The sequence below is a fragment of the Parasteatoda tepidariorum genome, chromosome 3, assembly GCF_982258835.1.
Source record: "Parasteatoda tepidariorum strain Cologne lab strain chromosome 3, Ptep-v5.0, whole genome shotgun sequence".
Classification (NCBI taxonomy): Eukaryota; Metazoa; Arthropoda; class Arachnida; order Araneae; family Theridiidae; genus Parasteatoda; species Parasteatoda tepidariorum.
Window position 1 is genome coordinate 69081443 of NC_141757.1, and position 22838 is coordinate 69104280.

General features: G+C 26.7%; 1 protein-coding gene across 4 annotated transcripts; it reads left to right on the forward strand.

Moving 5' to 3' along the window:
• Window positions 1-287: 287 nt before the first annotated feature.
• Window positions 288-21379, forward strand: LOC107454173 (atlastin-2). 4 transcript variants are annotated; one of them, XM_016071263.4, is made up of 15 exons: window positions 288-405; window positions 1056-1279; window positions 4342-4476; window positions 5001-5105; window positions 7553-7603; window positions 8492-8548; window positions 9273-9365; window positions 10285-10423; window positions 10510-10637; window positions 12047-12103; window positions 13358-13429; window positions 14808-14957; window positions 16383-16597; window positions 17098-17164; window positions 17725-21379. In XM_016071263.4, the coding sequence occupies exons 2-15, from the start codon at window positions 1079-1081 to the stop codon at window positions 17863-17865; spliced, it is 1611 nt and encodes a 536-aa protein (XP_015926749.2). In that variant the 5' UTR covers window positions 288-405; window positions 1056-1078; the 3' UTR covers window positions 17866-21379. The 4 variants fall into 4 exon arrangements, with proteins under 4 accessions (XP_015926749.2, XP_015926748.2, XP_015926746.2 ...); XM_016071262.4 differs by having other exon boundaries at window positions 321-479; XM_016071260.5 differs by having other exon boundaries at window positions 325-710.
• The last annotated feature ends 1459 nt before the right edge of the window (window positions 21380-22838 follow it).

Below are 22838 nucleotides of genomic sequence, written 5' to 3' on the forward strand. Positions count from 1 at the left end.
ATGGGTAGCAAGTAAAAATATCCAAGGCATTTTAAATTAATTGAGCAAATGGTGCAGCTCTTAGCATTCGAAAGAACATTGGAGATAATATAGTAAATTTACAATTAAAAATATGACTTACCTAGCGAATTCGTTTCATTGCTTAATCATTCCGAGTACGTCCAGCTGAAACATTTTCGCCATTTTCAATCACGTTCAAAAAGCGGGCATCCGAGCAGTTGGCGATAGATTTCGTTTGGCAATCACCCATTTCAGCTGATCGCCAAAGTTTAGGGTTATAAGAGGGCGGTCAGCCAAGACAGTGCGATATTGAAAATTTAGGTTTGAGGCATGATGGGAAGGAAAAGATGAACTGCGAAGAAAACGAACAAAATCAAAACAAAACCCATAACAACATCCATTTCTGTAGGTTATCTAAAAGTAGATTAAATTGAACTTGAGTGAAGTGATAATTAGTTAATGATTTTATATTTGAAGAAGTAAATAGTCATTTTATTTTGCTTCTAAAGATTATACTATTACTGGTAGTTTATTAAATTTAAAATTAAAAATAGTGAACGTAGTAGCGGGAAATGACGTATTTATTATTGCTGACGGAGTCAAACAAATGCACGTGAGCTACCTGTATGTTGATATATCAATATTGAGCGAGAAAAATCTGTTCAACAGTTAATATATTTTTGGATGGAAAAGAAAATTTTATATTAAAGGTTATTAAAATCATATTTGACTTATTTCAAACGTTTATTTTACAATTTAGCTTAGTATTGTATTAGTCGTTTATCAAGATAATACTTTTTCCTCCTTCCTCGTTTATGCTAACTGGGAAATATTTTGAAATAAAACAGTTTCAACATTTATCCCTTTAAATAATTTATTTGTATTGCAGGCTCTCGAAATTATAATTCGTTATATGAATACTTATGTTTTATTTCTGTGATCACTAATATATCGAATTAGTTCGTGTTGTATATGTAATGCTTACCGGCTGACACTTGAGTGCGTTTTATCGAAATATTTTACTTATTAATATTTAATCTAGTATTGCATTTCAGATTCTTAAAACTTCTTTGGCAAAATGAATCAAGAGAGGGGTGAAGCTATCACCATCGTAAGTGCAGAAGATCACTCTTTTGAACTCATTGAAGAAAATTTACGAAATGTGCTATTAAATAATGACATCAAAGATAGAAAAATTGTGGTTGTGTCGGTTGCTGGAGCATTTCGTAAGGGAAAGTCATTCTTATTAAACTTTATGCTAAGATTCTTGGAATCACAGGTATGTCAATTTTTTTCTTCTTCATGTATTATATATCCCTTTTATATTAACATTTTTAGTAGGGAAAGATTTCCGTATCCATATCTTAGTAGAATGTTGGTGAAAATTTGGGAATAACACACAAGAAACAAAAAATAAAAGCAATAAAAAATCACATGAAAGGTTTTACTTGTAGCCTCCCTTGGGCCAACTACCAAGGGCTTAGCTACCATTAGAATGAGTGGAGCAGTGCCATGTTACCCTTGAATATAAAAGGCCTCAAAATAGAAAAGTTAAATTTTATTTTGTAAAAATAAAATTTATTTAAATTTTTTTTTTGTATTTACATTTTCTGTGCTTAAAATTTCAATTAATAAATAAATCGTAATTTTTATTTATAAAATAATTTTATTTTGTTCCATGCATATAATGTTCTAAAATTGTAATTTTCAATGTATTAATTTAAATGGTCCTATTATTTTTATCTCGCTTTTATAATTATTTTAAATTTGCTTGAAATAAGCTCATTCATGAAATATTAATTTATGAAAAAATGCATACATTTCTTCGTCAAATTTCATGTATTTTTTAAATTATTTAAAAAGTGTTTTTGCACATAACATTTTTGAATTTCTATTTCAGCTTTTTAGTTTTTTTTTTTTTTTACCCCTGTTCATTCATCCCTGTGAAATGAATCAATGTAGAGTTTTATAAAAATTAAAAAAATTTTTAAAAAAAATCCTGATTTTTAACACATATTTCGCTGAAATGAGGTGGCGTCAAAAGGGTTGAAACTAGTTACAAGAATTAATCATTTGCTTGCAGAGAGTTTTAATTGAGATTTTGTGTGTGTAGAAAGTTTTTCATTTTATCTAGTCTGTGTATAACTTCATAAAATTAGAAAATGTTAAACATCATTAATAAATCAACTTCCTATTGTTTTTTTGTTTTTTTAAGAAAAAAAAATTAAACTCTTAGTTTACAATTTTTCAATTCATATTTTAAAAAAAGACCAAATAAGTTTTAAAGTAAAATGAGAAAAGCAAAATATGAAAATGTAGTTCTTTTTAAAGATATTTATTGCTAACAGTTTTTAGAATGAGAAGCTTAAAGGTAATTCATTTTTTTAGGGGGAGGGGCTGTGGTGTCTAGTTACGGACAGTTGTTAAAATGCATTGCATAAGCTTACTTAAATTACGTTTATGTACTGCTTTCTCTTAACTTTTTTAAATAGGAGTAGTTACATATAAAGTATTCTATTGAACATACAAGTAGCCTTTTTATTTTCACGTCTGTTTCAAAAACTTTCTTTTGTTTAGTTTAGTATTAATATTTTACAAATTTTACTACTTTTTTGGCAGGGTTGGGTTTTTGACGTCAAAAAGTGGTTTTTGACATGACAAGGGTATAATACTGGTTTAAACCGTCAAAAACCCGTCAAAAATGTCAAAAACTGAAGTTTGCCAAGAAAATATATAAACTTCAAAACTACCAAAAGTTGCCATGCATTATATTGAAATTTAATTATACTATAGGTAATCAGCAGGTTTTAAAATATTTTTGTAATTAAAATTAAGGTAAAATAACAGATTTAAAATCTCAGAAATTTATATTCAAATGCATGTGCAGAAAAATTTTGTACAAAAATTGTTTAAATATTTATATTTAAAAAATTTTCTTCTTCTTTTTGATACTTAAGAAAATTAAAAGTTTATTACTATGCATTTTTGACATATAAGGAACATATAACTAATATTTATCAGGAACTTACAAGTTATGTTGTATAAATACAAACTTGATATAAGATACAAGTGTATAAATTTTTTTTTTTAATGTTATACCGAATATCTTTATTATCCAGTATGTTAATTTGAATTTAAAAGTAGTTATATTTATGAATAATGATAAATATAATTCATAATTGTTTATTATATTTATTTATAATTATTACACTTATCATTTTAAAACAATTTTTATCTCTTAATTTTTTTTCTCCACTTGTATTAAGAATACAAATAATGCATATCTTGAAAGCAAGAAGTAATTATTCAACAGCTGAATATTTAGATATTCAACAAAACTATATCGTATTCAGCAAAATGAAATTCACAAGTATTTGGATAAACTAAATTTTCTGCATAGTAAATGAATAGGCTGAATATACTGTAAATCGACACTAACTACTCTGTGTATTTAACAGAAAGCACTTAAATTTGTATTGTCTTATGTTAAAAAGATTATTAAGAAGATTTAAAAGAATATTAAAAAGATTTTTCTTTAAAAGAAGATGACCAATGTACAAAACTGCTAATGTTTATCTTTAAAAATGTCTAATTTTTAGTATAATCTATACTATACACTAAATTTGGTTATAAATAAATTTCTTAATAATATCACTGCAGATTTTCAATAACACATGAAAATGAAAACATAATATTACAAAAGATGTGAGTTTTCAAAAGTACAAGATTTTGGTTACTATTCAAAATATAAGTGTTTCTTCAAAATTTTAAATTTATTTTTTCTAGAACATATTTAGAAACACTATCCTTTAAAAAATATATAAATTTTATGTATTAATTAAATTTCACATATGAATATAGGTTTTTGACATTTTTGACAGTGAGGTTTTTGACGTGACGGTTTAAACCATGGTTTAAACTGTCAAAAACTGTCACATGTCAAAAACCTGCCAACCCTGTTTTTTGGCATTTTTTTTTGTAGTAATTTTTTATTTAATTTTTCTACATCAAATATTATTATACTTAATTTTATTGCAAAATCTTTATTTAGGTACTAATGGGTTCATGTTAAATAAATTTAAATAAGTTATCTTTACTACCTAAGACATAAAAATGTGTAACTTGTCAATAATATAAGGTTTATGAATCCACCTGTTATTAATTGTCACAAAAGGCGAAAAAATATTCAGAAATGGGGGTCGAAACTATTGTGGCTGAAGGCAAATTTTGATTAACAATATTTTATTTTTACTTTTAATTGGTGAATTTCATAAATATTTTTTTTTAAAAATTATTTTACTGTAAAAAGATAAATTTCAAGAATTTTATGCATTATTTCAGGGAGCTAGTGATTGGTTAGGTAATGAAGATGAACCATTAAAAGGATTTTCATGGCGTGGTGGTTCAGAAAGAGATACTACTGGAATATTAGTATGGAGCAAAGTTTTTCCTCTGAAACTAGAATCTGGTGAAGAAGTATGTCTCTATAATTTTCCTAGTTATATCTTTACAAAAAATAGCTTTTAAAGAATTTTTTTTTCTTTTTTCCTGGTAAATGAAACTGAATAAATAAGAATATATTTTGACAGGTGTGTTTATTTTTTGATTTCAGCATTTGTATGAACAGCAGCTATTTTGCTAATGCTATCAAAATTTCTAATATTTACTCTGGAAATAATAAACAAAATTGTTGCTCATTAGAATATGAAAAAGAAAAAAAAGTTAAATGAAAAGCACTTAATTATTTAACAGAAACATCACATCCTTAATCTAAAATCTGTTACTATAGTTAAGTACTGTAAAATAATAAATTATCTTATTTTCTTTGAAACAGTTTATTCCTAAAAGCATAATTGATTACCATATGATCCATTTCCATAGGTAAATTGGTTTTACTGTCTATCAAGTATTTTTTTTTAAATATGCATTATTAAATATATATTAATTTTAAATATGACTTAACTTTTTAAATAAAATTAATCAGTCTTATATTTTATTAGGTTGCAGTACTCTTAATGGATACTCAAGGGTCATTTGATAGTAGTTCCACTGTTAAAGAGTGTGCTACGGTGTTTGCTTTGAGTACCATGTTAAGCTCAATTCAGGTTAACATTTATACTTTTTACTTAATGAATTTAAAAAAAAATTTTTTAGCCAGATTATTTGCAGCTTCTTTAAATGATTCAAAACTGTATTTATCATATTTATGGATTAAATGTTTATTTATTTATTTTGTTGGATTTACAATTTTTATCATTGAAATATACTGAAATCTGAAAAATAGGCTTCCAATAATTGAATCAAAAGAGAGGCAAATAGCTCTTAATGGAATATTTTTAAAAATTGCCTTTTTATTATATCCCTTTAGATAAAAATGTGTGAGTCAAAGGAATTTTGCACACTATTGTAAAAGTCTTTTAACCAAAATACATTTTTTTATTATTGTTTGATTAAAAAAAATTTTTTTTTTTTTTTTTTATTGTATAAAAATTTAAACCATTGTGTGTTAAGCTTTCTATGACAAAATTTAAAATTAATCTTTAAAATTGTTCCTAAATAATCCAATTATTTCCTGTAGTAAAAATGTATAAAAAAACTTAAGAAAAAATTAAAATAAATTTAAAATCAAAATGTAGGGATCACATTTTGCAGTTGGCACCTACATTGTTTCAAGGGTTAAGAATTGAAATCTATCAAAAAAAAAAAAAAAAAAAAAATTCATATTTGTTCCCAGAAAGTATGCTGTTTGTTTGATAAATAATATATTTTAACATTGTTCAAAAAACATTTTTTAAAATGTAACACTTAGTAAAAAAATATTGCACTACTGAAATATCTATATTTTTCTTCAAGATTTAGGAAATTAAGACACAAGAGAAAGATCTCATCTTGGAAATATATGCTAAATGACAATAATTGTTTCCCAGTTATCTTTTACTTTTGTTGTATTTACTATTTATATTTCCTTTTATCAGTTATCTTGTGTAATTTCTTTTTATACTAGATTTATCATATTAAATTTATTTTTATTTAGATTTATTAATTTGTTTATTAATATTTGTAATATTTTTTTTTTCAAAAATATTTACTTTTTACTTTAATGACAAGTGTGATTTGTAATATTTTTATGTTCATAAATAAGACGAGAGTGGAAAAACTAGTTACGTCATAAGTTTCAAAATAGCCAGGTTATTCTTTCTGAGTGTATAGGAAACTATGCATTTTTCAATTGTACTATAAAACTTTTGTTAATGCAAAATTATATTTAAAGAGCTATTGTTTTCTAACTTTTTTGGTGCTAGTGAAACATGTTTTATTTTTATTACCTATAATGAAGGTGAATAGATTGTAGTGCAGTATTTAAAAAAGATATATTTACACATACAGTGAAACCTCTAGGAAGCGACTAATCTCTGTTCCCCAGTAAAATTAAAAGAGAGGTTGGCAGTTCTTAGATATTACCTCCATTGACTTCAAAATGTTAGCGAGGGTGCATGATTTTTCATAAACAATTTTAATTTTAGTCAGTGTCGTTTTCTTGGTACAGAAACGCCACTTGTGTGACGTCATGAAAATCGGGTCAATGATTAAAATTTAGTGTGTCAGTAGAAATGATCTCTACTGATATAATGTTGTGTAAGAGCGAATTTTCCAATTATGAATGATAGAACTATTTTGACTAAACAATTATGTTTTTTAGTTTGCATTTAATTTTATGACATAAAAATTAGTTAACTTTAAAAGATGAGAAGAGATTTGTTTGTTTAAGATGCTTAGTTTTTTTCTAAAGTAACTTTTTACTAATTTAACTTTCAACTTTAAAAATAAATCATTAATAAATCAAAAATAAATCATTCAAATCTAAGAATAAATAAATCATCTTTAGTGCACTTTGACTGCAACATGAGGTTGTAGATCACTTTCAGAGATCATCAAAAAGAGCTCTATAAATAAGAGCCTCACACAAATGTTCGGAATGCATTTTAATCTACTTATTTATTTTGCTTATATTTTCTGTGGACATTTTTCATGTTTCTTTATATGACCTTCTCTGTATTTAGCGCAGGCGTTTTGCCCGGTTGTGGGAAGAGTTTTCAATGGTTACTCCTAAAGGTTTTCTTCAACACAAAGTCTATGGAAAAAATGTTGTGCCTCTCAAAAGTGGTTGTAAATAGAGGAGGTCGATACATAGAGAATGTCGCTACATAGAGGTGGTCTTTCCCAGACGTTTCACTGTATGTATCTATATACACACACAGGGCCCGCGCTTAGGATTTCTAATTATTATCCAATAAATTAGTAAAATATCAAAAGTATTCGTCAAATGCAAATCTTAACAATTTTATATAGTATGGTTTCCTAATTACGATAAATCCGTTTTTTTTAAAGCATTAACTTTATAATTAAAACAGTTGAAAATATCGAGATTAAAAACTGCATTGAATTGAATTTTATATGATAAGTAAAATAGTTCATTATGACTGATATATATTTATTTATTTAATCATTAATTATTAATTCATAAATTACTTTATTTCACTATATTTTTTAGGTCTATAATTTGTCTCAAAATATTCATGAATATGACTTGCAACATTTGGAGGTAAGGATATATTCTTTTTTTCCAACATTTTTATTTTAATACATTAATGCTTTCTTTACTAGCACATCAGTCCTAGATGTGCCCTAGCCTTCCCCACTATTCTATTACTTTTTATCTTGGCTTGTTGTTCTTGATTGTGTCTTTCAATTTACCTTAATACTTTGCAGGTTTTTTCAATACAGTAATTAAAAGTTTTTCAATAAAGTTGGCAGGTCTAAATTGTCAACCGACCCTAGTTTGCCTCCCATTTTATTCTGGTACTAGATGGTATAGTTAAAAAGATTTTTTAATGACTCAATTAATCCTATTAATGCCTAGTGCTTCAGTGTAAGGCAATGCTAGCTCTATAAAGTCACAAAAAATTTGTTCAACATAAATTTTTCATGTGTTTTTTTGGGGTTATGTCTTTTTAATTTTATTAATGGCAGCACATTTAAAGTGTTTATTTATCATTGTTATGATCACATCATTCTTAACTTTTAGTATGTTAAAAAGAAAAAAACCAGGTGATTTGAATATTTATTTAATTGAATTCGAGGAAATTATGTTATTAAAAACATTTGCAAGAAAGCTTAAACTCGATATCTTTCTCTCATGAATCAGAAGTTAAACTGAATTATTGTTAGTTGATAAGATTACTGTTCTCAAAATAAGACTTCTTGATTTTTTTTCCATGCCTTTTTTTATTTTAATCTCTTACACTTTTCTTATTATCTTCTCTTTTGCAACCTCATGACTGAGTTTTTTTATAAGCCCACAAATCTTTATAACTAGTTTAATAAGGAATGTGTCATATTTTATCATTGACAGATTTTCTATTTTGCTATAGATATTATATGTTTTAGGTGTATTTAAAAATATTGTATATTTTAATTTTTTTTCTTCTAGCTTTTTACTGAATATGGTAGATTAGCTATGGAAGGTTGTGATGAAAAACCATTTCAGGTAAGACTTTTAACACTATTATTCCTCTAGCTAGCAATATATTAACTACATTAATAGTTTTATGTGTCAAAATAAACTTAGTTAATGACATGTGTGAAATAATTTTGGGTTTGGAGTGTTTGCCTGTGTGTATTAATGTAATAGATATTTTTTAAAAATGTAATATGTTATTATCATGCTACTTAAAGCTGAGTGTTAAAAATTAGGTTAATAAGTGCAAGAAATTGACCTTTTTAAAAAATTGGTTATTTTTAGTATTTAATTTATGGAAGATCAATATCAAATGTTAAATATTACATTTTAATATTACTACTAGAAAGGTAAGGTTTCATGGCTGCTGAAGAGTATTGCTACTAGTTAACAGTTTGAAAAAAGTGGTTGTTAAAATAAATACAGAGGATGGAAATTTTTGTAACAACAAATTTCAAATAGCTGAAATTACTATGGTGATATTATACCTAATCAATCAAATTTGGTGATTAAGAGTCCTTGCCTTCAACATCTTGGGCTGGAAAGTGTTAATGATTCAAAACAGTGTCTTTATACTTTAGTGTCCTTTTTAATATAATATTCTTGCTGGTGAAAAACATGCACTCTGTAAAATTTTAGGTACAGTGATAGTATTTTTTAAATTGAAAAAGTCTTGAGTAATCTTTCTAACAATTTTTCTGATTGAATTTCTCTAATGTCAATTAATGACTGAATTTTTATTATTTATTTTTAGAAATTGGTCTTTTTGGTGCGTGATTGGAGTTTTCCTTATGAAGCCGAATATGGTGCTGTTGGTGGGCAGATGCTTCTAGATAGAAGATTGGAGGTAAAGTACACCAAGGACTGTTACTTTTTTAGTATAGCAGGTTTTTAACAAGCACAATAATACAGACATCTCTTCTAAATAGTCCTTGGTATTGCGTGTTTTTAACTTTATATATTTTTTAAAATTTTGATTGGGACTCTCATATTACTAGGGGTTTTGAAAACAATGTTTCTGTTACAGATTTGTTTTGCTATCGAAGTATTGCAAAATTGTTTTTCCGACTCATAATTTTTATTGGGTAAAATTCAACTCTCTCTCAACTCGCTGAATTGTAGCTGAAAGTACATTGCCAAAATAATTTAAGCGTCATCATGTTTGTATTTAGAGTTGCTTAAATATTATTAAAATATAGTTAGAAAGAAACAAAACAAGTAGTATAAAAATTAAGCTTTTGACGACATAATGGAATCAGGACTTGTATTTTATGCTGGATTTTTGAAAGTAAAACATTATTTTCATTTTAAGAACATATGTAATTCTGTTGCGAGATCCAAAATATCCATTACAGCCCTCTAGACTATAGTATAGAGGGCTGTATTATAACATAGTAATGACTATAGAGTCTATAGCAATTGGATCAAAACGTAGATACGAAGGAAATTGGCTATTTAATTTTAAAATATATTTTAAACAATGACAATAATATTTTTAATTATTACTGATTGGTTTTGTTTATTACTTAGTATAGAGTTATTAGTTGTGCCTTTAAAAAAATTCTTGAAACAAAATTTTGCTTGTACTATTGTCTTGATATTTTCATCTTGTAATAAGGAAATATAAAAATTAAATGTAGCAGTTTTTTTAAAAAAAAAAAAAAAATCTAATTGAGTGTTTATACAATTATGAATGTGAATATTTTTCTCTTTTAAATATTCCACTCTATTCTTTTGTAAATATTTCCCTCTTTTATAACACTTAGATTTCAGAGAAGCAACATCCTCAGCTTCAACAACTTCGTAAGCACATCCGATCTTGTTTTTCTGACGTGGGATGTTTTCTTATGCCCCATCCTGGACTTGAAGTAGCATCAAGTCCTAACTTTGATGGAAGACTTTCTGGTTTGGCAAATTTTTTTCTCTGAAAATTTATATAAATTATTACTTTTTTAAACAAAAAGATATAAACCACCAACATTTATTTGTAGTTATTCGTAGTGAGTTCAAGGAATCTCTACAGGATTTAGTTTCCTTGTTGTTATCACCCTCGAATTTACTTCCAAAACAGATTGCTGGCCGTGATGTTACTTGCAAGGACCTAATAAATTACTTTAAAGTGAGTGGTTTTTATTATCTGACAAGAAATTTGTAATGTAGAAGTATGATTGCATTCCAGACGTACTCCGGAATTCCGTTTTTTTATTTTATTTTTTTATATCATTCGTCTAGGCCTAAAAAACTTGAGGCAGGGCATGTGAGTTTTCTGCAAATGTCACAGAATTCTGCGTATCTCGAGATCATTGGTTTGCGAACTTCCACTAATCAAAATCTTATAATCCAACAAAATGTTGAAAAATTTTGTTAAACCGCACTAATGAGACTGATGCATACATGTGATTCTTTCGCCAATTAAATTTTTTTTTGGCGGATTCTCGCTACTTTGAATATTTGGAACAGCCCAAGAAATTGCTAATATTGCGATTCTTATTCATGCGATTTTATTATCAAACATCAATTTTCACATTTACCTGATTCAGATGTTATGCATTGCGATTTGTATTTACACGATTTAAAAATCGTGCATTGCGATTTGTATTTACACGATTTAAAAATTGTGCATTGCACCTCCTATTCACGTGATTTAAAAGTCCAATATCGTGATTCGTTCTTGCGAGTTTAATATCCAATATTCGTGATTCATATTTATGTACTTGTCATTGTTACTTATAGTTAACAGAAGTATTTGGATAAAAAAGAGGTATTATTGTACTTTAATCACACCATCAAATGTTATCCAGTTTTTGTTTTTCATTTATGAATATTAGCAAAAAAACTTTTCTACAAAAATAAGAGCTGCTGCATGCAGACAACATACGTCTTAGTTCAGGAATTCCTATAATCAAAAACTGAGCCTTCCATTTCTATATTGTCCTGAGCACTCCATTTATTGTGTCTGAGATTGCCAAACTTTTTCAAATCGGGAGAAACTCAGATGAGATTAAAAATTTTATCACAGCGCCCTCAGTCATATAATTTTTGTTTGAGATATATTACTTATTATATACATGTAACGAATGTTTCTTATGAGTTAGACAATGAACCAAAAATTAATAGAAGAGGGTGAGAATATAAGCATAATTTACATAACTCATTCTTAAAATCCACTCTAGTATTTTAATTGTATTTAAGAAGGAGGAATTAATAATGATTTATGTAATATCATAAAAGTTTTTAATATTGATTTTTGTAATTTTATTATAAGTAACTATCATATTAAAGAAAATGTAAAAATGAATTACTAACACACAGTTGAATGTATTATGAATTTGCTTAGTAATCATGGGTGAACTTATTGCTCATCCATGATTTGTTTATTTTTAAGCAATATTAGCTATTTTTTAGGGCAGCAATTGCTAAAATATCAGTTCCATGCATCCACTTACTTTAGGAACCCATTTAGTAATATGAATGAAAATGCTTAAAGATATGTGAGTTATTCACTGAAGTTTTTATAATTTATTTTAGGCATATGTGGAAATCTTCAAAGGCGGGGAATTGCCTGAACCTAAGTCTATGCTGAATGTAAGTTTTAAAATGTTTATTATTAATGTGTTTTTGAGAAAAATCTCTCAAAGTATGTAATTACTAATAAATATTTACCATACATTTCAGTACAAATATTTTCATAAAGACTTGAATACAGAGAAAGGCTTTTCAGTATTTGTGACTTATGCATTAATTTTTTTAGTTATTTCACATAATGCCACATTGAATCTAAGGTGTTCAATGCTTAAAAAGGTTTATTTTAATTTCTCGTATGCAGAATTTTCTAAACATGAATTCCTGTTTTGAATTTCTCAAGTAATCTATAAAAGTTTTTTTTATATTTTCCATTTCATATTAAGTAATTTATTCCTCCCTCACATTCAGTTCAATTCATTCAACTCTTGTATTGACTGCTATAATAAAATAATCATCACTGTAACACAATATATGGAATATTTTTTATCATTTACTTATGGCTAGTGTGACAAGTGAACCAGAATGACAGGCTTCAACATGCAACCTCCATAAGCAAAGAGTTAAATATCTATACTAAATGAAATCAAATTAATTATCAGTTTTCTCATCTATCAGCAAAAAATTAAATTTTATGTTCATGATAAATGTAAAAGTTTTCAAAGGTTTATGAAATTTTTGTTCACCTTGAAAAAGATTTCATTTTAAGCAGATTCATGTTATAAGTACTTAAAGCATTATATTGGTATTCAATTTGGCAAGGCATTGAAAGTTAGTTCACATTAAAAGAAATTTATAGTTAAAAGAAATTTAAGTGTGTTCTCGTTAATTAGTTATGACTTTATTTAAAAAAAATCCATGAAATCAAGTATAAATGTAGGAGATAATTTTTTTTAGATTATTTATATAAATTATAAAATTACTTTATAATTATAGTTAATGTTCATTCCAAAGTAATCTATGGAGCATCCAAGTTTTTAAAATCCCACTTTATCTAAAAATATTTTAATTCAAATCAGTTGATGATAAATTCGGAATGACTACAGTAAATTGATACGTATTAATTTCCCTATAAAAATGCTGAAAGACTTATTAATCTTCAATGTATTTAAAATAGGGAAAAATATGCACTTTCAAAGGGTTTAATGTTTTAATAATAATGAAAAAATTAAAAACTAAATGTTAAATTTTTTAATGTTTTTTTCTTTTGTTTTTGCTCTTTTAAATTATACTGTTTCTGAACCATATGCAAATACATTATATAAAACTTAAAACGTTTCACAGTATTTTTTTTCACTGTAATGCCTCTTATTTAAGGCGACTGCAGAAGCTAACAACCTGTCAGCAGCTGCAAATTCAAAAGAATACTACTCTGCTGAAATGGAAAAGGTAATTTTTAAAAATAATTTTAAAAGTCAGTATTTTTAAAAAGTGCTTGTTCCTATGTTCATCTATTTGTTATTTTGTAGCATTACTATTGTACTATGTTTTTTTTTTCATATACATATTTTAATTTACTGTTAATTTTTAAATGTATATTGTTTATGAAATTTATATATTATATTATTTGAATTTTTTTTGCAAAATATTGCATATGCTATTTTAATTCCATGAACTTTATTTTTATTTAAAATATAATGGCTATAATAAAAGCAAACAATTTCCGCAACAGCCCGTTGTGGACCAGTGTGGTGTCATTGAAGTTAGGGCTTTGCAATTGCAGGGCCAATTACATGATGGTTACAATGTGGTCTACATTGTGCTCATAGTGTTCTTACTTCCTAAACAAGCTGGTACCCATCAGGAATCCCAGCCCTTCACAATAACAGCTCAGTGCTTTAACCACTGAGCCATCACAGCTCATAATGGTTATAAAAAAGAATTGAAAGATTGAAGAAAGAAAGAATTTAAGAATTGGTTTTTATCAAATTATCAAGAAATTTGCTTTCATTTTAATCAAAAACTTAACAAAGATGTGTAACCCTGTCTAAATTCTAGGCTTAAAATAAAATATAATATTAAGTTTAATGATAAGAATAAGTTACAATTAAAAAAATTATATACATGAGTTTGAGTTGCATCAATGGAACTGAATTATTGTATATAACTTTTAGCAGTTATATGTACAACCTGGTTGTTTTTTCTATCAGAAAACTAGTTTTCCTAATAATATTCTATGAAGAAACTGTTAAAAAAAGGATTTTATTTAAATATGCCCAAGTATTGCAAATACAGCTTTTAAGTATTAATTACAAATGCAGTTACATTACGAATATACATTTTTAATGCGAATTTTTGACAAACTGAACTGACCAGTAATTGGTAAACTGACCAGTAATAATCTGAATGGAAATTCTAGTCTAGATTTTTCCAATTTGTAGGAGCATAAGAAAAAAAAGTTTTATTAGGAATATAGATAAAAGTAAAAGGCATAAATCAGCATGCAATTTTTTTAAATATTTAATAATTGAAATAGCAAATATAAATTTCCTATATTTGTTATTCTGAGTTCCATATTTCTGATAAATGCTAAGGAAAATATCAGTGTAATATGTTTAGTAAATAATGGAGAAATGTCTGTAATATATAAGTAAATAAAAGAAAGGAATAACTATGATTTTCTGTGCATTTTTGCACCCAAGGTAAGAATGTTAAGATAAAGAAGGTAAGAATGTTAAGATAAAGCGAAATGTTGCATTTTATTAATTATAGTTGATGTATTGTACAATATATTCTTAACACTTATTATGCAATTAATAATATTTAGATTTGTGGTGGTGACAGACCATTTGTTAACCATCAAACTTTGGAGAGAAAACACTTTGAAATTCGCCAGATTGCCTTACAGAAATTTTCAGAAACAAAGAAAATGGGAAATGAAGAGCTTGAACATTCTTTCAAAGAAAAATTAGTGAAGGTTTGTTTGGAATTTTTTCATTATTTTTTGTCTTTTAAACAGACTAAATATATAAATTTTTTTTCTCATTTGTGCAATTTGGATTATGTTACAGTATTATTAAGTTATAATAATAATTATATAATATATTAATTATTAGACTTCGATATAAGGTCATCCGCATATAAGGTCACCCCGCATATAAGGTCACCCCGCAAATAAGGTCACTTTTCCAAAGTCCTGGCTCACTAAATAGGAATTCTTTGTTGCAAAATATCGGATATATGGTCAAGTTTTAAAAATCGTTATCGCTTATAAGGTCATTGTTATCTGAGGCGAGGGAAGCTCTTTTCTAACAAAAGCCTATTTAACTTCCTTACAAGGCCTCTCGAGTTCTAGTAAAATGTTGCAGCCAATGAACAAGCTACAATTTCTGAAATTTTTTCACAAGTTGTGGTCAGTGAGGACAACGACAGTGATCCTGAGACTGTAGCTGTAACCCATATGGAAGCCTCCAATGCAATAAATGTGATACGAAATTTTTTTAAAAATCATGAGGGAGCTGAGTAATATTTTGAGAAGTTACAAAATCTAGAAAACATTGTTCAAAAAATGAAACCAAAAACAAGACAGACCTGCATAAAATGATTATTTTAAATAAGGTAAGATGTAATGTATGTATGTGCACTTTGAGGAAATTTCTAAACAGCTTTATTGTAAATTAAATTTTTTTTTGAAAATCTAATTTTCTTTAATTCTTTACTAATTCTGTTAGAATTTATTGACTTAAATATTTAATTTATGGCTGATTGTTTTCGTTTGTATAAACATTTTTAAAAAGTCTTAATGTGTACTATTTACGTGCTTAGTTATGAACTGCTAATGAATCGGTTAAAAGGTCACCCCGCTTATAAGGTCACTTTTGCGATGTCCCTTAGGGTGACCTTATATCGAGGTCTGACTGTATTTAAAAAAGTTAGAAATTTTGAGAAAGGGTCTTTTTAAGGGTTGGATTAAGGGACTTTTTTGAAATTGGGATTTTTGTGAAGGGTACTAATTTTTTTCTAGATTGATCATCTTTTCTTAGTTTTATATTTTTACGAACCCTGATTGTTAGTTTTATATTTTTACGTTTGTATAAAGAAAAAGTTAACTCGCTCTTAACTGATTCAACCTCAAATACAGCCTATTTATAATAAAGTACAAAAGCATTTTTTGCATTTTACCAGTTATTATTCAGAAACCCCATAATTTCCTAAAACAATTAATCTAGAGAATTAAAAATTTGAAACTATGATCTGTATCTTGGTAGCATATTATGTACCAAAAGAAAACATATTGTCAAATTAGATGAACATAATAAAACTGAATTTTGTTTAAATTTTATCATGTGTAAATTAGTCATGAAATTAATTTTTTAATCTTTACATTTTTATTAACTTTCAGGAAATAGATGAAATGTACAGTAGCCTTGTTCGATTCAATGATGGCAAACAGATTGCTCATGCTGTTCGCACTCCTGCAACTCTACTTCTCATCATAGTTATCTGTTATTTAAATTCTACTTTACTAAGAGCATTAGGATTAGAAGCATTTGCTGTATCAATAAATTTCTTTATGGTTCTCACCATAGTTGCTTTGGGCTTGTGGGGTTACTGCAGGTAAGAACATTGAAATATTGGGTGTTTCAAACAATTAAAGAAATGTGCAAAAAAATTAAAATGCATAGTTTGCTACATTTTGCTTAGAAAATCAAATAATTTTTTTGTGCCAAGTTTCAAAGTATTATTAGCAGACACTATTAACTGGGAAAAAATAGATCAATGTTTTTGCTACATGTCAGACCAATTAAATTGAAATATTTGCGTGGCCATCTTATAATTTTCTCCTCCGACTGTGCCAGGTTGTTGTTGCAAATAGTGGTTATTTTTAAAACATTTTTATTTTATAGTTTTTCCAAATAGTGGTTTTTTTGAAAACATTGTTAATGCTGAATAAACACCTGGCTTCTTAAGCAGAATGTAGTAAATGGTATATTTCTAGATGCTTCTGTGTTTCTTTGATTTTTCAAACTCTTGGTTATTTTTGGAACCATCTTCAGTTTAATTAATCTTTTTTATGTTTTAAAAGGTAAGCAATATATTGTTAGTTTTGTTTTTAGGTTTACTGGAGAAGCTCATCATGTTGGTACATTTATTGATAATATGGTGAACATTGTTTTGACTAATGTAAGTGTCTTTTTCTACTGTTTAAATTAAAATTGTTATTTTATTTGTTAAACTGAAACTTTAATTATATTTTGATTTTTCTTCTGCAGCTTTTGAAAATGTTTAATTGGTTGTTTGTGAGCATTTTTAGAAAGTCTTGACAATTTTAATAAGTTTTCTAACAAGACGAAATATGAATGGACAAAAGAATTATTTTTATAATAAAAATAAAATAACAGTAATAAAATGTGTAAATTACAGATGTTTCTTGTGTGAGATAATTTCTACAAATTTTCATAGTCGCCTACTCTTCAATTATCTAAGTGCCAAAAGACAAATAAAATAATATTATAATAATTAAAAATTGCTTAAAATTTGTCACTGACTGTTAAAATAGATCATATTATCAAAAACAATATAAAAAATGGTAAATGATAGTCTTTGTCCGAGTATTTTCCGATTCTCGTTTTTAGCTTTATTGTATTATTTCTTCAATCAAACAATCTATTTAAAAAGGAGACATTTTTAAAATCTCTTAATGTGTTTCTGAATGTAACCTTTTATTTATTTTTTTGTTACAGTTTATATTCCCCAGCCAGAAACAAATTGCTCAAGCTTTTGCAGGCAAAGGTAATTTTACTACATCCATGGATGGATCCATAGAAACTTTGGAAACCCCTAGTGTGATACATACTAATCTTTTACACAGAAATGTGAAATAACTGTATGCTTAACACCAATTTTCCCTGTTAAAACTTTGGTTAATATCTGATTGTTTGTATTTATTATCTGTACCTGAAGCAAGGCTGATTATTTCTTAATGGATTGTTGTATAACTTTTAAGTAATATGTAGCATACTAATTTGTACAAGCAAAAGACTAATAAGGAAAAAAACTCATTTATAATTCTTTCAGGTATTAAAATATTTATAATATCTAATCCTTTTAAGTATTAAAATATTTTTTTTCTATGTATTTTGCAAAGGTGTCACTCTTTTAAACACAAGATAGATTTATGTTGTATCTTTCTGTTTTTAAAATTTTTTTTTTTAAAGTCATGCAGCAATATTAAGATTTAAGCATAAGCTTATAGTTTTCAAGTCCCAATTGTCTTAAAAATGTTTAACAATGGCATTACATTGTTCTTACTATCTCAAACTGTAAAATTAACGTAACAGCCGTAAAATTATGACGTGTTGACATAATGAATTGTCCACAAATTATGTAAAATTGATTGATATGTTTTTTTTCTTGCCTTTCTTGTTTGTTTTTGGTTTCAGAATTTTCAGGACTAATAGTCTTAAGTCTTACATAAATTTATGATGAAAGTATATTGATTAATTAAATTCTATGAAACGGTAGAACTTAATAGGAAAGAATGGCTCTTTTTAAGGGTGAATTGTAGGGCCATCCATTAATTTATAATATTAGTTTACTATGGAAATTTTTAAATCAGGCATCAGAAATGCCATTTACTAATTTTCATATCTTCAAAATATTAAGTGATAAATATTTTCAGATACTGTCACTTTGCCTAACGAAACAATTTCATAAAAAAAAAATGTTCTGTCTTGTAATTTCTGAAGAGTGTCACCCTTGATTTTTATCCATAATTGATAGATTTATCAAAAAGTCTTAGGAAATTGTTTTAAATTTCAACCGTGAATAATGCATTGGGTTTGTGTTGATTTCAATGTGAGTTATTGAAATTTGAGTTGATAATGAAATTATTGGCAGCTATTAATTTACTTATTGAACTTTCTTAAACATTTTTATAGAATTGTATTTATGAAATATTATGTTCCGAGAAGCGTGACACTAATTGAATAGTGGGGAATTTGCTTTTATTTTCAAATGCTCCCTAAGCACTTTTAGAAAACATGTGTATCCCAAATTTTCTATATTATAATATTTCTTAAAAAATGATTACATATTATTTCCTGATTGTAAAAATATGTTTTCTTCAAAAATTCAGAAAGTTATTGTTTCTGAAATAATATTTTTTACTGTGCTGTTCACATTTTGTAATTTCAACACTATTTAAAGCCAAACAGATTTTTGCCTTAATGCACTTTTTATAACTTTTCAGTGTCTCTGTAATTTAAGTAAGTGTATTTATTACACTTTTTTTTTTATACTTACTTTATTAGAAGTGTTTTATTACATAAAGTATATTTGGAGAAACGTCACATTAGTTTAATAATAAGGAATCTGCATTTATTTCAAAATGCTTCCTAAATATTTTTTTTACTATGATTAAGTCAAAATACATGTATATCCAATATTTTCTACCTAGAAGCATCCTTTCAAATAATCTAAAGTGTTCCCAGTTTGCCAAAATTTCTGTTTTCTTTGAAAATTTAAATTCATTGTTCCTTTGATTGCTTTTGATTTAGTTATTTGCCAACTTTTATGGATTTTTCGTAGGTGTTTATTTTTATATTTAAAGTGGTGGCAAAATTCATATTTTTTCTTTTCATACATTCAATGTATAAATTTAATTTTAATTTATATTGATCAGCACTTCTTATAAACAAATTAAATATATAGATCAATACATGATAAATAATACAGTGACAAGTTTTGGTTCTGGGGAAAAAAGTTTTTTTATCTGCAATTTTCATCTCATTACCCCTTGAGAAAATTTTCTTTAGAAATAGAAAAAGTTAGCAGGTTTTTCAACAATATTCAAATCCAAACCGGTTTTTGCCTTATCGCAATTTTTATAAGTGTGTAGTGTCTCTGAAAAAGTCACATGAAATGTTATCTATTTAATGTTCATAATTTAAAGCCCAAGCTTTTAATGTATATAGCTTTTGCTATAGTAACATCTATATTTATTTTTTATTTAATACCAGATTTTTTGAAAATAGTGCTAGACGTTCAGTTTAGTGAATTTCTTTCAACTGTAAAGTATTGTGTGGTATTCAAAACTATTATGGACTGTTTTTAAAGCTATTTTTGTATTTGCAATCACAAAAACGGCAAGTGTTTATTGCCTTATTTGGGGTATGATCTCTGTACCTTTCCCACTGCCAATTTTATGAAAATGATAAAAAAAAATATCAGCTGACTATTGTATGTCATTGGTAGTTTCAATGTGTCATTAATTGTTTGAAGAAGATCTAACTTTTTATACACATTCAATCACAGTAAATAGTTCAAAGTGCCATATGAGATGAGTAATATAAGAGTTTTCACTGTTATGTTTAAATTGTTTTGTTGTTAATCTTAGATATTGTTTTACTAGAAGGTAGTTATGTGTGAAGTCTACTTTATTGCAGTTTTGGTGTTGAGAGTCGTACCTTTTTTTTTTATTTGTTCACTCGCTAGAAGTGTCAAATGATTTAAAAATGTGGAAATTAAGATTTTTTTGATAAAACTTTTTTTTAACTTACATTTCTGAATGTACTTTTTAGTGTTCTTTATAGATTGTAAATACAAAGCAGATTTCAAAATAAATTATCTTTTTAAAAAGTAAAAAAAAAAATCAGAAATATATAAAAATAAATTTTTATAAACTAATTTTTCTAATTGTAATTTGAGTTTTGAAAACTATTTTATTAGCATGTTCGCTAAGTGGTTTTGGTAGGGCACCCTTGTTTAAAGCCAGTATCAAATTATTTCCGATTTTATTATTACAATTATGTAAAAGAATGATTTAAATTTGCTTTGTTCGTTGAAGCATTTAAGTGAAATATATGCAATAATTTTGTCACAAGCACACTTTAGATCTCTTGTACATTTTTTTATTTTTTATATTTAATCTGAGATGTGTAAAATGCAGCATAAAAAACATGCGAATGAATCGTAACATCTATTTTATAGATTTGTAGATTTGTATAGCAATAATGCTGTTTTTTAATTATATTTTTTCTCTCTAATATACACCTTAAATATTTCTTGTCACCTATATCATGTTTGGGTTTTTAATGTTATGATACTTTATATCTCAGTTATTTTAATTTTCAACATGATTTTTTCTTGCGATTTAAGCTTGCCAAATTGAAATTTGATTGTTTGTTGGGATTCTTATTTAGTGTTTCTGTAACAACCCTATTTAAATGTTGCACTATTGTTAAAATATGTATAATAAAAAGCAGAATCTCTTAACAATATACATATATATATTTCTGCACCAAGTGCAGTTATTTTCGTATGTTACTATGATGTCAAATATAAGTTAACAAATATTTTTATGATAAAACTAATTTGAATAAATATCTTTTAAATATATATATATTACAACATATTCATTTCGTGTTTCTTAATCTTTTCTCACTCAATGGTTTCCTGCAGTTTTAATATGGCGGTCATCTTTTTCTTCTTTAGGTTTTACTTCTTCAAAAATAAGGAACTAACACCCTTAAGAGGGCGCTATACCATGAGAATACAGGGTTGCCACTCCACAGGGAGAACAGGGAAAACCTGGAAAATACAGGGATTTTGAAAATCACCTAAAATAACAGGGTAAATGCAGGGAATTTCGATTTTTTCTTGACTAACAGGGAAAATACAGGGAATTTTTTTTCTTATTTTTGTCTTTTAAAGAATGGTGACCTCTCAAAGTGTAATCTATGGGATATTTAACTTTGATATTTCAGCCATACTAAACTATTTCATTTGTTATAGCATTATTGAAGTATGTTCTGCTGTTTTTTTCAACAATCAAAACTAATAAATATTGTTAACCCAATATAGCTCACACAAGACCACGGTAATTGTTGTTTCCTCTTAATTTATTTTGTATAATATGTACAGGAAATTTTTTTTCCGGATTTGAGTGGCAACCCTGGAATATCTTTATATGGAAAATTCTCTTTTGTATCAGTAGTTTAAAATTTCAGGTATAGAAACGGTACGATAAACCTAATACGATTTACGATAAACCTAAAATAAGTTTTAATGCTTGCAGTTTTAAATGCTTGCATTTTTCTTTTAAAAATATCAAATTGCAAATAAATTTGCAAATGCTGCTATTATGAAGAGAGGAAGGAGAAGTTTTCTCTTAATTTGTTTGCAATTAGATATTTTAAATGGAAAAAAAAAACACAATAAATTCAGCATTAGAAACTACATAATTTACTCTAGGTTTTCCTGTGCTAATTTTTTTTCCTGTACTTTGTACTTTTCTTGTACTTAGTCAATTCCCACTTAGGTCAACAAATACTCCATCAAACTTGGTTATTTTTATGAATGGTTTGGTTCTCATTAGTAGGCGTATTTCAACATGAGTCATATGAAACTAAAATTAATTAAGAAATTAATATTTGAAAAATGTGTCAACTACAAGTTTAAAAAATGTATTTGCACTTGGGTGGATGAATAAAAAGTATTTTATTAGCGATGAAAATTTGAACAAGATATATAAATATATGTAGGGAGAGTGTGAAATAATAGCAGGAATTGAATAACTAATGCTTTTGAAAGATAACTTGCCATGGATTGCTTTTTCACTGATATCCTTTAAGAAAAAGGGTTTCTATCGAAACCCAATAATCCTCGGAGGAATTTGAAATGAGGAGTTCATTTAAATGTGCTTTTAATTTAATTTTTAAGGAGAAAACTAATGCTATTACTCATTTTTGCAATGTTTTTTTTAAATTTTTTGAGTACATGGTGGTGAAGCAGGTTTCTGGTGATTTGAAACGGCGAATGATAAAATTGAAATGTACAAAATTAATTAAAAAGAGTC

Excerpts from the sequence above, each read along its gene's own strand:
- LOC107454173 (XM_016071263.4), top strand. The coding sequence starts at position 1,079 with ATGAATCAAGAGAGGGGTGAAGCTATCACCATCGTAAGTGCAGAAGAT. Across the intron at positions 4,477-5,000 it reads AACTAGAATCTGGTGAAGAA|GTTGCAGTACTCTTAATGGA; the intron begins GTATGTCTCTAT and ends ATATTTTATTAG. Across the intron at positions 12,104-13,357 it reads AACCTAAGTCTATGCTGAAT|GCGACTGCAGAAGCTAACAA; the intron begins GTAAGTTTTAAA and ends CTCTTATTTAAG.